Source organism: Triticum urartu, chromosome 4A (assembly GCF_056163025.1).
Source record: "Triticum urartu cultivar PI428250 chromosome 4A, HENAU_Tu73, whole genome shotgun sequence".
NCBI classification, from domain to species: Eukaryota; Viridiplantae; Streptophyta; class Magnoliopsida; order Poales; family Poaceae; genus Triticum; species Triticum urartu.
Window position 1 is genome coordinate 5,330,540 of NC_141876.1, and position 15,310 is coordinate 5,345,849.

The following is a 15,310-nucleotide window of genomic DNA, read 5'->3' on the forward strand; positions in this document are numbered from 1 at the left end:
ATCTAATGGAAGTACTTGCTATTGGTGATAATACTGGTAAGATTAGATCCTGCAATCTTTCCACATTTCCCCCTGCTCTATTAGGATTTTCTTACTGTAACTCAGCAAACAAACATGCACCACATGGCTCTTATTCAGAAAGAAAACTAGAGAACCACACTGATGAACAGTGTATCGCGACGAATAAATTGAGACAGAGCTTCCTCTGGTAAGCAACTAAGATTACGGCATGGGGCGACCGTTGTATACACATACGCATTGTAGAGGCGAACTTGCAGTTAGTTACCAACAGGTCTAGTGTATGTATTAAGCCCAACACAATAGTGCAGCAACGAATCAGATTCCACCAGCAGACTGGTAATACAGAGACACGGGATCATTTCCTCGTGTAAATGAAGAGCGATAGTTTCACAGGTTATTCAGTTGGTCTATCTGGTAGATCACATGCTCACAATTTACAAAGATATAAAATCATGGAGATTGAGCAAAATAAAAAAGCACTGCAATTTCTAACCTTTGGGTAGAAATACATTAATTACAACAACCGGGTAAACCATTGGTTCAAATGACTAATTACACCAAATCCACTCTTACGAAAAAACATGCTACAGAATTCAACACGGGATGGGTGTCCGTGGAGTAATCTGGCATCCGTACCACAAACATGATCATTACAGAGATAAAAGGTAATTAATCTGGCAATTCAAACAGCACAACACACAAACAGATTGCCAGGCATCAAACTGGATTGGTGCTTTCTCAGACTATTCAGCTGGAAGCATTTCTTCTGTTGGAGACGTAGATGCGCTAGCAGTAGCAGCAGCTTCATGAGGCCGTGGATCTTCGCTCCCAGATATCTGGTACATCACATATACACATAGTTATAATATCTCCAAATGTGGCACATCGACAAGTGGAAAATAAGAAACTAAGAGTGAAATGCAGAGTATAGAAGGTTTTTCAACCAATGGCCTCCCCGGTGGGATTGCTGACCTGGGTAGTCGATTGGGTGGGGCTGAAATTTCCTCCTCCACTTGAAAGTTCCGTCCTCTGCAGCCGCTCAGGCAAGGTCTCCATCCCCATGTGTGACAGAAGCAGCCAGATATATGTGAGAAGCTCCGCGCCAGTGCCCAAACTCTTGGCGTGTAGGTACCCTCTGCATCTACTGGCAGAGAAGCAGAGCATCTCCACCCACAGGCCTTCAATAACATCCCACATTTTATTTTCATCACCTAAAGCAAACAGATATTCAGAAATCTTCCAGGCATCATGGATAAAACCTTCCTGTGTAGTTGGATATGTTGCTGCATCCGGTGATGATTCTGTTGATCCGACAACTTCTTCTCTGCGTTCAATTGGCTGCACCATGGTGATTAACCTCTGCATAAGTCCTCTTTTGATCTCCTCTTCATTTCCATTGAATATTTCCTTGAGTGATGGCTTGTCCTTGAGGATCTCCTCGACTTCAGCATTGGCGGTTTTGAACAGATTCCGTCTGGTGCCTGCCAGTAGCATCTCAGGATTGATAAACAGTAAATACACCATGTAATTGGACATTTCCCTGCAACGCACGGCTCTTTTGTTATTAGGAGATCTGTCACACCAAACAGCACACCCTTGACCCTCACCAGAAGCATATTCAATACATTGAGCAGTGGCACATTGGTGATCTGGTGATGCGCCCATGTAGTAGAAGCAAAAATCTGTGGCAATGTGCCAGAGAAGGACACTCTCGTCAAATGGACTCCTTAAACTCCAACCCAAGTCTTCATCACACCTGTTGGCCTGAAGAGTCCATTGCCCCCTGCGGTCATTGAACTTCCAGTAACTGTCAACATCGTTTATTTGATCTTCCCACCCTTTCTGTACATACTTAAGAACCATCTCTGAAATGGGAAAAGATGAGTTGCAGGGCTTCATGGACCAATGTTGGTCAAGAAATTCCTTGCAGTTAAAGAAATTCAAGATGCCCATCTTCCTAGAGTGCCTTTTGTTACGAGCAAAGAACCCTATCAGATTATATTGGCCTACGAAGCTATTTATGTGTACCTCCTTACTCATGGCACATAGCAGGAGGCTAGGAAGTTTATGCTTTAATCCATTATTCATGGCATCCATTTGTTTTGCCAGGATGCGTGTGTTCCTCCTTCGCCACCGTAACCGGGCAGCCATTGCCCGTTCATACAGGGAACCAACTTTTATTACCCACAGCCATTGTATAGCCTTTCTATTTGCCTGTTCATTTCGGCCAGCAACCAGAGGACCCGGACTGACTTTCTCTTTACCATATAAAGCTTCTAATGTATGCATGGTGTTGAAATAGTTAAAAAAATCCAGCATTGCTGTACAGCAGAACAAGGCATATGTAACCTTGACATCGGCAGCATTATAATCTTGTCTGTGACTTGTGTGGAAGTAGCCGATGGCTGCCCATGGCAGATGGCAAGCTGATACCCGTGCGCATATACTAAGACATCCCATAATTCTTGGGCTCTCCTTTATACTTTTGTCGGTGAGCATGTTATTTTTGGTGTAGAGAAGATTGAAAGCTTTGAATAGCCTCTTTCGCAACAGAACAGATGCTTGTTTTGCATCAAGCACCCAGATGGATTTCAGGATACCAAGGCGGTCAGGATACGTTGATGCAAGATCCAGAAATAGCTTATGGGTCTCAAGGTCCACATTATAGTCATTATCTCGGCGTCTGATATTTTCCCTTTTTTTGCTTCGGAGGCTTCTCATCTTTTCCCTTATTTGGTTTAGCCTGTTTCTCCATATGCTTGAGGTGCGAGGATGATGGTCGAGCTGTATATCCACCATGCCAGTTTCCCCTTGTACTTGTGGTTGATGGTTGACCTCAAGGTCCACCGAATAGTCTTCTTCTTGTGCTTGAGGAAGATGGTTGTCCAGCTCAAGGTCCATTGCATCACTGTGTGCTTGACGACGAGGGTTGGTCTGCACAAAAGCCCTTATGTTTTGCACATAGTCTTCAAGTGAATTGATCCCTCTGTTTATGTTCCTCCTCGGAGCAGGGCCAGAAGAACTAACCAGGCTGTTAATGCTAGCACTCTTGAGAGCCCATGGCTTTTCTATGCATTTGAGGATCCCGGGGATGAAGAACAAGATAGATGCAATCAACAACTGTTTGTCGCCGCCTGGCCAAGATTTGGCGAACACGTAGATGGCTACAGTGATCTGAGATATGGCAGTGACGACGTGCCGCGTCCACAGCTCGTTGTCTTCGACGTTGTAGGCTGTTATGAGGTCCTGTCCACCAAGGTGGAACAGGAGAATCGGCGCCCACACGACCTCCAGGATGCCATTGCCTTGACCAGAGCTACAATCTTGCCTTCTCTGGCGACCGAAGAGGGTGGCAAGGGCATATATGGCCAGAGCATCGCTACCTAAGTACGCGAGCCATATTATGGATCTTAACCAGGAAGGAATAGGGAGCTTACGCAGGGCGGCAGAGAAGAAGAGGATCCACTGAACAAACAGGCTGCCAAGGACGAGGATGCGCAGCTGCCACTCCTCCCACCATAGCACAGCATCTGAGATACCCATCTATGCGCCCGGCTCCCCCTCAGGCCCTCACTCACAAGGACAAAATGAGAAGCTGATTCACTCCGCACATTATTCCAGTGTATATGTGATTATGTATGCACCGTCTTGCCTACTACTAGAGCGTCGTCTTGCCTACTTTGTTATTATATTAATCGCTTAGATCGACGGGCATGGGTTAATCATATATTTTGCTCTGCTTGCCAGAATGGCAGTCTTAACTTTTGTTTTGCACAATGGCCCAGTTGTGCCTTAGCTTTTTTTGGGCGGGGTAATTGATTTGTTCATCCATTATAGGCACACACGAGTTATATATGCAGGTAACTGATACATTATGAAGAAATGGCACCTATTTTACACAAAAAAGCCCTATAGTGTGGAGACGAAAATCGATCTGCAGGTAATATATAATTTTAGTTGGTTGCTCTTTTTAGTAGAAAAATCATAAATATCAATCTAAATCCCGAGTTCAAGTTCTATACTATGCAGTCGATCTGTTTCCTCGGCATGGTAGCAGCTCAAAGTTGGTACATTTACACATAGGTACCTCTTGTGATATTTATACATATCAAATATCCGTACGAAATTTGAACTCTAATAGGGCACCGGCTCTCCAGCCACTCTTGGTGACTGAATCTGAAATGATTGTTGAAAAAAAAAAGCATTCCATGTCAGTGGTCACAGCTAGCAAAGTTACCTGTAATTAATAAGAAACTTAATTAATCAGTCACAGGAAGCTAGTGCCTCTTGTCGCATCCCTTTGCTCTCCTCCCTGGCATTGCCAAGATCTGTTGTTAGCAGCTCAAAGTTCATACATACATGTGATCCACTTGTAACTTTTGTGGAAAAAGGGTTTCCCCCATTTTGTATACAAAGCAACCAATCGAGACATCCAACAACAGGTGCTGAGGCGGAAGCAGCACAGTCACGCCCAAAAAAAATGAAAGAGAAAATACAAGAGAAAGAAATGCCGACAACGATGGATCGACAAAAAAAAATGAAGAAGCCCTGTGGCCGCTGCATCCACCGAATCCCGGGCCAGGAAGACGCGCGCGGGGAGAGGAGATCCTACCACCGCCGCCACCCCCGGGCTGGAACCGGCGGTGCCCGCCGGCGACGGCAGGGCAGAGGAAGAGCGGAGCGAGGCCGAGCGCAGCGGGGTCGACGAGGGTTGCGGGGTCGGTAGCGGGTCGCGTGAGCGCCTAGCGCTGCCTTGCTGGATTTTTGTCGAAAGAGACTATCTGCCCAACGAAATTGCTAAAAAAAACCCCCTTCAGATGAAACTGACAAAAAAGAACCCCTTAGCCGTGGCGGCAGGCGCGGCGGGCGACACGTGGCACCTGCCGCCACGGTGCGAGGCGGCATGCTGGCCAGAAAGGGAATCCGCACCCGCGCCGTAACGGGGCTGGCGTGGTGGGCCCGGCCGCCTCAGGGGCAGGCGGCATCACTGTAGCTGTTGGGCCCCGCCGCCTGAGGGGCTGGCGGCAGCCCTGTGCACACTACGCATTGCCGTTTATCTATGAGGAGGAGTACCTGCTAATTAACATGACAAGACGGCTGCAGCACTCGGGCTGTCGACTAACGATTGACCATCTAAGGATTCAAGGGTTAATCACGACATGCACGTAGACTGACTATTGACCCATCAATTAGTACTCCTCCTAATTAGCATACTTGCAGAGACAGAGACCAGTGCCAAGAATAGGAGATGTTCTAGTAATGAATTTTTGCATGCAGACGATAACGACAGACGTGGGAATCGGCAGTGCGCAGCATGAACAGGGCTGCCGCCAGCCCCTCAGGCAGCTGGGCCGAGCAGCTACAGTGTTGCCGCCTGCCCTTGAGGCGGCAGGGCCTACCGCGCCAACTCCGTTACGTCGCGGGTGCGGATTTCTGTTCTGGCCAGCATGCCGTGGCGGCAGGTGCCACGTGTCGCCCGGCGCGCCTGCTGCCACGGCCGAGGGGGTCTTTTTTGTTAATTTCATCTGAAAAGGGTCTTTTTTAGCACTTCTCTTGGGTAGGTAGTCTCTTTCGACAAAAATTCGCCTTGCTGCCCTTTCACCTTTAGGCTCCAGTACCAATGCTTTGGCGCCCCACTTGTAACTTTTTGATTCGGAATTTTTTTTGCTGCTGGTACAAGCATGGATGCATGCATTCTACAGGGGCAGCTGTACCTTCCCAATTAATCTGGACATTGATCAGTAACTGTCGGCCTGGCCAGCCTGTTCTCCTTTCTTCCGTGAATAGTAAGGCTGATCACAATGGGATGGAACTTAGGAGTAACATCACATATTTCAATACAACGTTGCTTATGTGGCACATATTTAATGAAGAGTGAGGTGCTTGTGGTAACTAGCTAAGTTACCGAAACATCACACACTTCAAGAAACAATGAAGCTAATAAATGCATCGTTGCATGACACTACATATATGTTCCTACCCACTGTGAAGGTAGTAACATAGTCTAGATAAGTGTGTATGTTACTACCTTATATTCCTACCCATTGTGACCAGCCTAAGGGATTGATAACTGTTACTCCCTCCGTCCAAAAATACTTGTCATCAAAATAGATAAAAAATAATGTATCTAAAACTAAAATACATCTCGATACATCTCCTTTTATTCATTTTAATGACAATTGTTTCATGACGGGCGAAGTATAAGATTGTGTATACAGCTATAGTCCAGGAGAAAATTCCTTATTTGGCCCTTTCTTAAAATTTGGTTCCCTTTTTGGCCCAAATTTTTGTTTTTTCCACTTTTTGACACTCAAATTTCATTTTGTTCCCTATGTGACACTTCCGTCAGTTTTAGCTAAGTCTGACCTGAAAAGACTGCTTTACCCCTAGTATAGTATGCGAATAGATTATTTACGTGCAAACACAAAGGTAATGTGATATTATTTTTCATGTTTGAATAAGTAAACATAAAGGCATTTATATGGCTAATAGTAATAATATGATGATGAGTGGAACAGTGCCGAACTCATTCACCTCTACTGTAGCATATAAATTTGTACACATTAAGCTTCTGATAACTTCCATCTGTTAGTTTTACGGATCCGGCCGATGGCCTTGGCGCCGCCGTGCACAGGAGGTGGCAGCGGCCTCGGCGCACCGGAGGAAGATACAACCGGTGGCTTGGGAAGGATGGCACGGGTGAGCACGGGTAATTCCAGTCTACCCTAACCCGGATCAGCATCGTGCGCTCGTGGCACACCACCGCGGGTCCCTTGCCCGCCCCAACCCGCGGTGAGGAGGAAGAGGCTATCGTAGGGACTAACCGGATGCATGTCGTCAGTGGCGGAGCGTGACAAGAACCAAAGTACGGGTCGGTGGCTTACATAACAAAAGGTACTGCGTTCAAGGTTTAAAACAGACCAGGATTAGATAGTTCGGTGTGCTGATTTCAGGGATTCGAAGTTCAGGATTTGATTTAGCTTCCACGTACAAGTTCAAGGTTTGTTTTGGACTTTTTCCTAACAAAAAGTACTGCGTTCAAGAAGTTGGGAGTTGTGATCGCTGTGGTGGCTGCCGGATCCATTTTACCGTTTGTTAATTGGCCCAGGAAAAAATGGCCTAGACATTGAGATTTTTTTTTTGAGGGACTCAAAGTCCTAAAGCTTGTGGATACGAGGAACGGGAAAAGCTCAAAGATAAAATGTTATCTGGGCGTTTTACGTTTCATGTAGCACAGTTGCGTAGAGTAGGACACCTCAAAAAAAAAGTCACGTAGAGTAGCGTTTAGACATCGAATCCGGCATGGGCCAGCTCCAACGGGTCAACATCATTGCAAAGCAGCCCACTTAGCAGCAGCAGCGACACACAATAGAATTTATACAGACTCAGACCAAATATCTGGGCTGACTGACTAGGATTTATCTTTCCCAGTTTTGGAAGACCGGGCCACGGCCCTGTATGGTCCCAAGTAGATCCGCCAGTGCATGCCGTGCCAGGCTCTCACAGACTGAGCTGCAATACGTGACGGGTTGGGCATGGTAGAAGAAAAGAGCAGACGGGATTGGAAGGAAGGAAGGAAAAAGAAAAGAGGCAGGAGTGCAGATTCCTCGTAATTTTTTAGTTCGTTCATGCCCCTTCTCTATCCTCTTCTGGTGAGATACTATCATCAAGGGCAAAATTATCTTTGCATGTGCTAATTAACACCTTTGGATGGAAAAATGGATGGGAGTGTCACATAAGGCATAAAATGAAGTTTGAGTGTCGAATAGGGAAGAAAATAATTTTTAAGGCCAAAAAGAAAACCAAAATTTAAGAAAGGGCCAAATAAGGAATTCTTTCTTAGTCCAGAGTCGTGTAAAGGCCCAGGCTCATGTAACCCTCTACTTCTGCTCAGCCAACTTTGTCTTACACGATATTGAACAAGAACTACAAGTGGTTTGTGCATCGAAAAGGTGTGTGCATGAATATGAACAAAAATCCATGCCTGACTGCCTGCCCAACTAATCCGTTCCTAATTAGATAATTATACATTGTTGAATCGCAAGTATACTGGAAGCCGGGGATTCTCACTTTTGTACAGGTCTAATGGCTACGAAGAAATATTTCTTCTGCTATGGATCTTTCTTGAATAAGGACAGCTCGAAAATTAGATTCTGGGAGGATAAGTGGCTAGGAAATGCCACTCTCCGGGAACAATATCCGGCTCTATACAATATTGTGCGTCACAAGGGCGATACTAGCGCACAGTAATGGGATCATTTCCACCAAATATGACGTTCAGAAGGAATTTAATTGGATCCAGACTCCAATCGTGGAATATCCTACTCTAGCGGTTGTCCACGGTGCATTTGTCACATGGGTCTGATGTACTCCGATGAAACCTACATGGGAACGGACAGTTCTCAGTGGAGTCTATGTATAGAGCATTAATCTAGTCTGATGTGCCAGTTGATAATAATAAGAAGATCTGAAGATGAAGATACCTCTTAAGAATAAAATATTTGCATGGTATCTTCATCACGGAGTCATTTTTACTAAAGATAACCTTATCAAGAGGAATTGGCATGGAAGTCCGCGATGTGTTTTTTGTCATCATGATGAGACAATAAAACATTTATTCTTCCAATGCAAATTGGCTCGGTCTATATGGTCAGTCATCCAGATAGTTTCTGGCTTGTATCCTCCTTGTAGTGTTGCCAATGTATTTGGCAACTGGTTACATGGGATTGATCACAGGTTTAGAACTCTTCTTAGGGTGGGAGCGCTAGCCGTTATTTGGTCGCTTTGGCTATGTAGAAATGGTAAGGTTTTTAACGATAAAAGTACTTCTCTAATGCAGGTTATCTACAGATGTACCGGGACTCTTCGTTTATGGTCCTTTCTACAATGCTTGGAGAATCGAGACCTATTTACGGAGGTGTGTACACGATTAGAGGATACGGCGAGGGATACTTTTATCCAACATGGGTGGCAACATGATCATAGGATTGGCCCACCTCCGCTTTAGGCGTTATACATACTCTATCTTTGTATTCCGCCTATCTATTTTTCGTTCTTGCAGAGGACTTGTGTGGTGGTGTGCATCTTAGTTATGCAGAGGCTGGGTGTAATGCTTAAACCTTTTAAGTAATAAAGCGCCCCTTTTCGAAAAAATATAAGCAAGACCACTAGAAGCTCTACTGCAATCCAATCCATAGATGTGAGTAACGTTTTGTATGGCTGACTTGTATCATGGCAATGTGACTCTATATATTAACCCTGGCAAAAATGTGATGTGCGGAGTATGTTGTTGAAGTTGTGACTCACAATACATGTTATATCTCCTTTGATGCTTAGGCCGGCCCAGTTTTTAACCTTTCAACTCCATGCCATTTCAAGTTTGGTAAAGAAGCCACATTTTCTGTTGTGAGCTGATTACTGAATATGGTAAAAAAGAGCTGTGTACTACGTACAGAGATTCATACACCATATTGATTTTTCAGAAAGTGTGTTATGCAGTCATAATCGCAATTTTAATAAAGATGTAAAATTCGTAGCAGACTAGCCGCTAGCCGTTGAAGAAGCATGGTGACCTGGCCAAGCTATTCTTTCTGCAGGGTAAACAATGTAGTTTAGGCTACTCTGCTCTGCTCTCGGAAAGCAGACCAGGTTGTAGGTTCTCTGAATCAGCTGTGTTGGTTATTTAATTTGGTTCTCTGAAAAGCTATTAATTTTCTTGATAGCTCAAGCAATATTGTACTGGCCTGTCAGCTCTTGTATCACAGCAAAACAAATGACCCTTAGCAAAGTGGAGTTATTCAGGCTCCAGGCCGCTGAATTGTTGTTGTATGTCATAGGAATTCAGAGAGCTCGAGATGTATGCATCATAAAACAAATGGCGGTGAGCTCTCTGTTAAGAATCAATAGTAGCAGGTCCTGCTGTCTGCTCTTTCTCCAGTAAATCAAAACAGGGTATTGTTCAAGTCAAAAAAAGTTCTTATTACTCTGGGAATCTGTCTCTGTTCTTGTCTTCTGGATGGAAGCAATAAACTTGGGTTTCAGGTTCTAAAACTGGTTGTGTGAATGTTTCTTTTGGTTCAAATCCCTTCTGTTTCTTGTAGCCATGGTTCCACCTGTATATAAGCTACCTACTTGCCGGTATATGATATAAAATGGAGGGGGTCCCTAACCTGATCATGTATTTCATGTTGTTCTTGTGCAATCATATAGTCGAATGGAGTTTCATTTAGGTAGTTGTTCCTCTTAATTTCTCGTGATCATTATTGTCTGAAAGGAGCTAAAAACAGGCTAGTCAGTACAGTAGGTTTCAGGTTCTCAAACTGAATGCACTGCGTGATGCATGCCCTCTTCTTCAGTTAATTCACTCCAAGAAGGATAGAGCAGGAGATCAGATGAAGGAGCAGCAACTGATATGCATGTATAGTTAATTTGTTTTCTTGATCTCATGTTGTTGATTCCATTCCATCTTAGTAGTTCACTGGTATGCTAGAGCCTAAATATTAACTTCGAGGATACAGAACCAAAACCACCTCCTAGCCCCGGCGTCGTCGTCCCCCTCCCCCCGCGGGCGACTCGGGCGGCGGCGCGGCTTCACCCCTCCTCTTCTCCTCCATGCCCTCCCCCGCCCTCGCAGCCGGCCGCAGCCGCCGGGGCAAAGCGCCTCGCGGTGGCTGGCGGCGGGGCCCCTCTCTTTGCCGCTCGGGGTTGGCCGGTGCGGGGCGGCCTGTTCTGCTGGCGGCGCCGGGTGTACGCGGGGCTCGATGGTGTGGCGGCGGCGGCTCCAGGATGCGGTGTGCGAGCGGCGGCGTAGTGGGCAACGACGGCGGCGCGGCGGCTGTGTGCCCGTGATGGCGTCGGTGGTTTGGATCCTGGCCACGGGCTGCTGCAGGCAGATCTGGAGGATCCCTTCTCTACGGGCTCTAGCTCGGCCTCGCTCTCATCTCGGTTGGGGCCAGGCTGGAGCTGGTGGAGGTGGGGGCATGCCGGCCGGATCTGACGCGACGTTTCCGGCAGGCTGCGCGGGTTGGGGCAGCGGCCGGGCGTGGTTGTTCCGTGGGCGGCGGCGCGGGGAGGTCTGGGGGTGGTGGCCTCCCGGTGGCGAGGCGTCGACATGGTGGCCAGCGGCTCTGCCCGTGGCGGCGGCCGGCTTCTCCAGCGTCGGCTCGTTTGCAGTCGGGCCACTTCGACCTTCCTTCTCCTCCTCGTCCGGGCTCTACTTGCATCGAAGGGCTGGCCCGCTCCTAGCTGCAGGCCATTGCTCGTCTCGCGCCTGGTGCCGCGAGACCGAGCTCGTCTCGCGCCCGGTAGCAGGACCGAGCTTGTCTCGCGCCCGGCGGCGGGATCGAGCTCGTCTCGCGCCCGGTGCTGCAGGATGGGGCGATGGTCGGCCTATTGGGTCTCGGTGCTGGGGGCCGCTTAGGGGCGCGAAAAGGCCAGGCCTTCCGCTCGTCTCTTTGGTTGGGGTAGCGACGGGTCTCGGGTGAGGTGGTGTCTTGGTCTTGGATGCTGGGGCAGCGGCCCTGGTGGTGGTAGCGCGGTGCTCTTGGGCAGAGCCCGTGGCTTGGTGCTGCCCTGCTGCCATGGCCGTGTGGGTGGCGTGGTGGCCGGGGTGTGGCATTCGGTGGCGGTGAGTGTTGGTCGGTGTGAAAACTTGTTCTATCCTCGGACGGACCGGCGGCGGCGAAACTCGTTCCCTTCTTGAAGGCGTCGTCGCGGTTCTCATTGCCCGTTTTGTTGCTCCACGGGAACTCTGACCCTCGGGTCGGGCGGCGGCGGTGCTCCGGTGTGTATCCTTCCCGAAAGGCTGCCTTGGAACCCATGGTTCGTCGTATGCGTCTTCATCTCTTCGTAGATAGGGGTGGTGCTGCTGCGCTCAGCGCCTATGTATCCTGCCTTGGTTGTGTGCGTGTATGGTGGCGTGTATTTGTACCGTTGTGTTGATGATCTTTGCTTTATATATAAAGAGGTACGAATGCCTTTTTCGATAAATATTAACTTCCCACTGCTTTGATTTGCTTGCCAGGAGTGTTTATTGTCTGATTCAGAGTCCGAAGATGAGAAAGCCAAGACTAAAGTGCGGAGGAGATAGAATGTGTAGCCCATGATTTTATAGTGACTCTAGGAGAGGAAGTAGTGGCTTATTAAGGAGGCAAGTACATCTTTAACTTTCCTGCTGCTAGGGCTACTAACACAGCTGCTGGCTGGGAACTTGAAATGTAGACTGGCATATGGCTCACAACTTCGCATGCAGAAAGTTGAGTTGGACTGGGCTAGTTGATATGTGTAGGGAACTGTTTCTGTGCGGTGCGCCGGCCGAAAACTCTGCCGGTCTCGTGCCACGCTGGCCTCACGCTCCCACGAAGCCACCGCTTGAGACGCGTATATATGGTGGGCCTTATCCTACCTTATCCTCTCCACCGCTTCATCCCCTACCTCCAGTTCTTCGTCTTCAAAGATGCGTTGCTCCTCCTCCCCTGTGTTGCCGCGAACCACCACAAAGCTCACTCATCGGCGGGGAGCCCTCGTGTCGATAAACCTCTCCGCCATGCTGCAATCCACAAGGCAAAGCAAGTGGCGTGCTGCAACCGTTGTGAAAATTGCTGTATCCGGCTGAGGAAAAAGCTGGAACCACGGTCATGAGACGCTGCGAAGGAGCTGCGACAGGGAGGCCACCTCCCAGCCATGGATTTTTTTCTGGAGCTACGGGGCAAGGTTGGCTGCAACCAGCTGCATGGTATGCAGGAACCGGCGGGGATTTTTGCCGCATCCGGTGTCATTTTTTGCTGGAAACCAACGCCTCCTTTTTTTTGCTACTACCGGCTTTATGTTTTGCTGGAACCAACACCTTTTTTGCTACCATTGATTTTGATTTAGTGACGCCCGTGTTGCGAGAGCTGCGACCCTGTGCCGGCGGCAATTTTTTTGGGTCCCGATAACTGCCACACGTGTGATGTGTCGGGTAGTTGTGCCACACGCCTCGTGTGGCATGAACAGCAACCAGCCCACACACCTACGTATGGGCAAAACAACTAATGCCCACACACATCTTTTTTTTCCCTCCTGAACCCTCTCACACGCGTGCGTGTGGGCGAAGTTGATAACGCCCACACGCCCGTATGTTAGGCCTCGTACCCTTCTGGTCTCGCACGCGACGCGTGACGCCCACCGCGCACCGCAGTTGCCATAGTCCAGACCCTCGTCCATGTTCGTTTATCTGCAGTTGCCATGTCGCTGAACTACGGTTGCCATGTCGGACAACTGCAGTTGCCATGGTTGCTCAACTGCAGTTGCCATGTATGGTCTGATCTAATGTAGTTGCCATGATTTTATAACTTTAGGAGTTGCCACATACTAACACTAGGCAGTTGGGAGAGTTGCCATGTGCTCACAAGCATGCTAGGGCAGTTGCCATGTAAAAAGGAAGAGTTGCCATCTGCTTTCGTGCACGTTAGGGCAGTTGCCATGTACGTGCATATTGGGTCAGTTGCCATGTACCATGCAAAAACACATGGCAACTCGGTAAAAGACAGTTGCCATCTGCTTACGTGCACACTAGGCAGTTGCCGTGTACCCTGCAAAAACACATGGCAACTCGGGTAAAAAAAAAGAGTTGCCACCTGCTTATAAAGCACACTAGAGGCAGTTGCCATGTGCGCTGCAAAAACACATGGCAACTAGCAGCTTACGTGTGGGAGAGGAGACGGGCGTGTGGGCGAGATGGCAAATGCCGACACACCAGCCATTATGCGTGGCTGAAAACTGGTGTGTGGGTGAACTGCTAAACGCCCACACACCGGCCCCTCCGTGTGGTAAAACGGATGTGTGGGCGAACTATGTCACACACCACACACGCCTTGTCCTACGTGGCATAGAAAATCAGTCAGATTGTGTCTAGATTCGTGCATATAGTACTGGACGGTGATGAATGCGTGTGATCGAGATGGTCAACGCCCACACTTATGGGCGTTAACATTTCCGATTTTTTTTTGCTGCTACCGTCCACGGATTTTGCTACTACCGGCGAGTTATTTTGCTACATCCAACGTGGCGGAGCTGCGACCCCCGTGACGGCGGCGACCGTTTTTGCTGCAATCGTTGTTTGATTTACTACTACGGGCGATGCTTTTTCTACATTCATTCAAAGGCATTTACTACTGGCCAGCGTACATGAAGCTGCAATTAAAATTGACCCGCGAGGGAATGTTCTCCTGCGAGCAGCAAAGGGGCAGCGAGGCGTCGGGGTGCGAGCGCCCGGTGGCCGGTGCCCTCGCGGTGCTGCACATGGAGGCAGAGTCCTGGGGCAGCAGCGGGGGAATCACGAGGAAGAGGACGAGTCGGGAGGAAGGAAGAGCACGAGTCAACAAAGAGGGTCAGATCGGGGGTAGACTTTTTGAACGGTTATGATGTGCCAGATCAGACGGCTGCGAGGTGACCGGCCCAAATTTGGACCGGTGCACCGGCGCAAAGTACTGCCCATATGTGTAGCAGGCATGCAGAACCAATCATCAAAAAATCACCTTCCGGCTATTTCTCCCCGGGACCCGGGAGTCATCGGACACTCGTTAAGGTAACTCAACCCGTGCATGCCCATAGAGCATATATTTCTCTGATTTGGTATCCTTTGGTGGGCGAGTGGTGGGGATGTTTTACTGTGTTTTCAACATGCGGCATTCCAGACAAACAAAAAGTTATAAAAAGACCGAGATATGGGTCATATATTTGGTTGTGAGTAGCGTATACTCCCTCCGTAAAGTACTATTCACATTATATATGCAAGTTTTAAAAAGTGGGCTATGCCAAATAATGACAGAAACGTTCGGCGCTAAATGTCTAAGAGTGATGCCCGTCCAAATGCTGTAGCTCCAAGATAGCTATTTAACTTATATTTATTTTTAGATAAAAGACGTACCCCGCCAATCGAGATGGTTCATAAACTATCATGGATTCAAAATCATAAACTGGCAGCTGTGGCATACAACCATGTGACTAGTATATACTGTTTTTTCTGATAAATGGTGGATTTTGTTGACTCAAAATGAATTATCAAGTGGATACAAAAATAATGAGAACCCATCCGGCCTTTACATAGTTAGAATGCCCACAGCAAACGCCAACACACACACACACCAAAAAACACACCGGCAAATAGTAAAGTCACACAAGACCAAAGCTATGACAAGCAAGAGAGAAAAAAAACCCTCATAGCGATCAAAACAGCGATAAGCAAACTACAAACAACGATCATATCCGCACCAACCATCTCTGAACACCACGAGGACAAGAAGTTTCT

The 15,310-nt window shown here is 47.9% G+C and overlaps 1 protein-coding gene across 1 annotated transcript; it reads right to left on the minus strand.

Annotated features, from left to right (window-relative positions):
• Window positions 1-480: 480 nt before the first annotated feature.
• LOC147974301 (uncharacterized) lies at window positions 481-3,630 on the minus strand. The gene is made up of 2 exons (XM_087519435.1): window positions 994-3,630; window positions 481-857 (listed from the first exon to the last, which is right to left on the minus strand). Exons 1-2 carry the CDS (start codon window positions 3,562-3,564, stop codon window positions 765-767), a joined length of 2,664 nt encoding a protein of 887 aa, XP_087375561.1. The 5' UTR covers window positions 3,565-3,630; the 3' UTR covers window positions 481-764.
• Window positions 3,631-15,310: the final 11,680 nt, after the last annotated feature.

Bases quoted from the DNA above. Each gene is read 5' to 3' on its own strand.
- LOC147974301 (XM_087519435.1), bottom strand. From the start codon at position 3,564: ATGGGTATCTCAGATGCTGTGCTATGGTGGGAGGAGTGGCAGCTGCGC. The intron at 858-993 runs GTCAGCAATCCC...GTGATGTACCAG, and splicing joins CCACCCAATCGACTACCCAG to ATATCTGGGAGCGAAGATCC.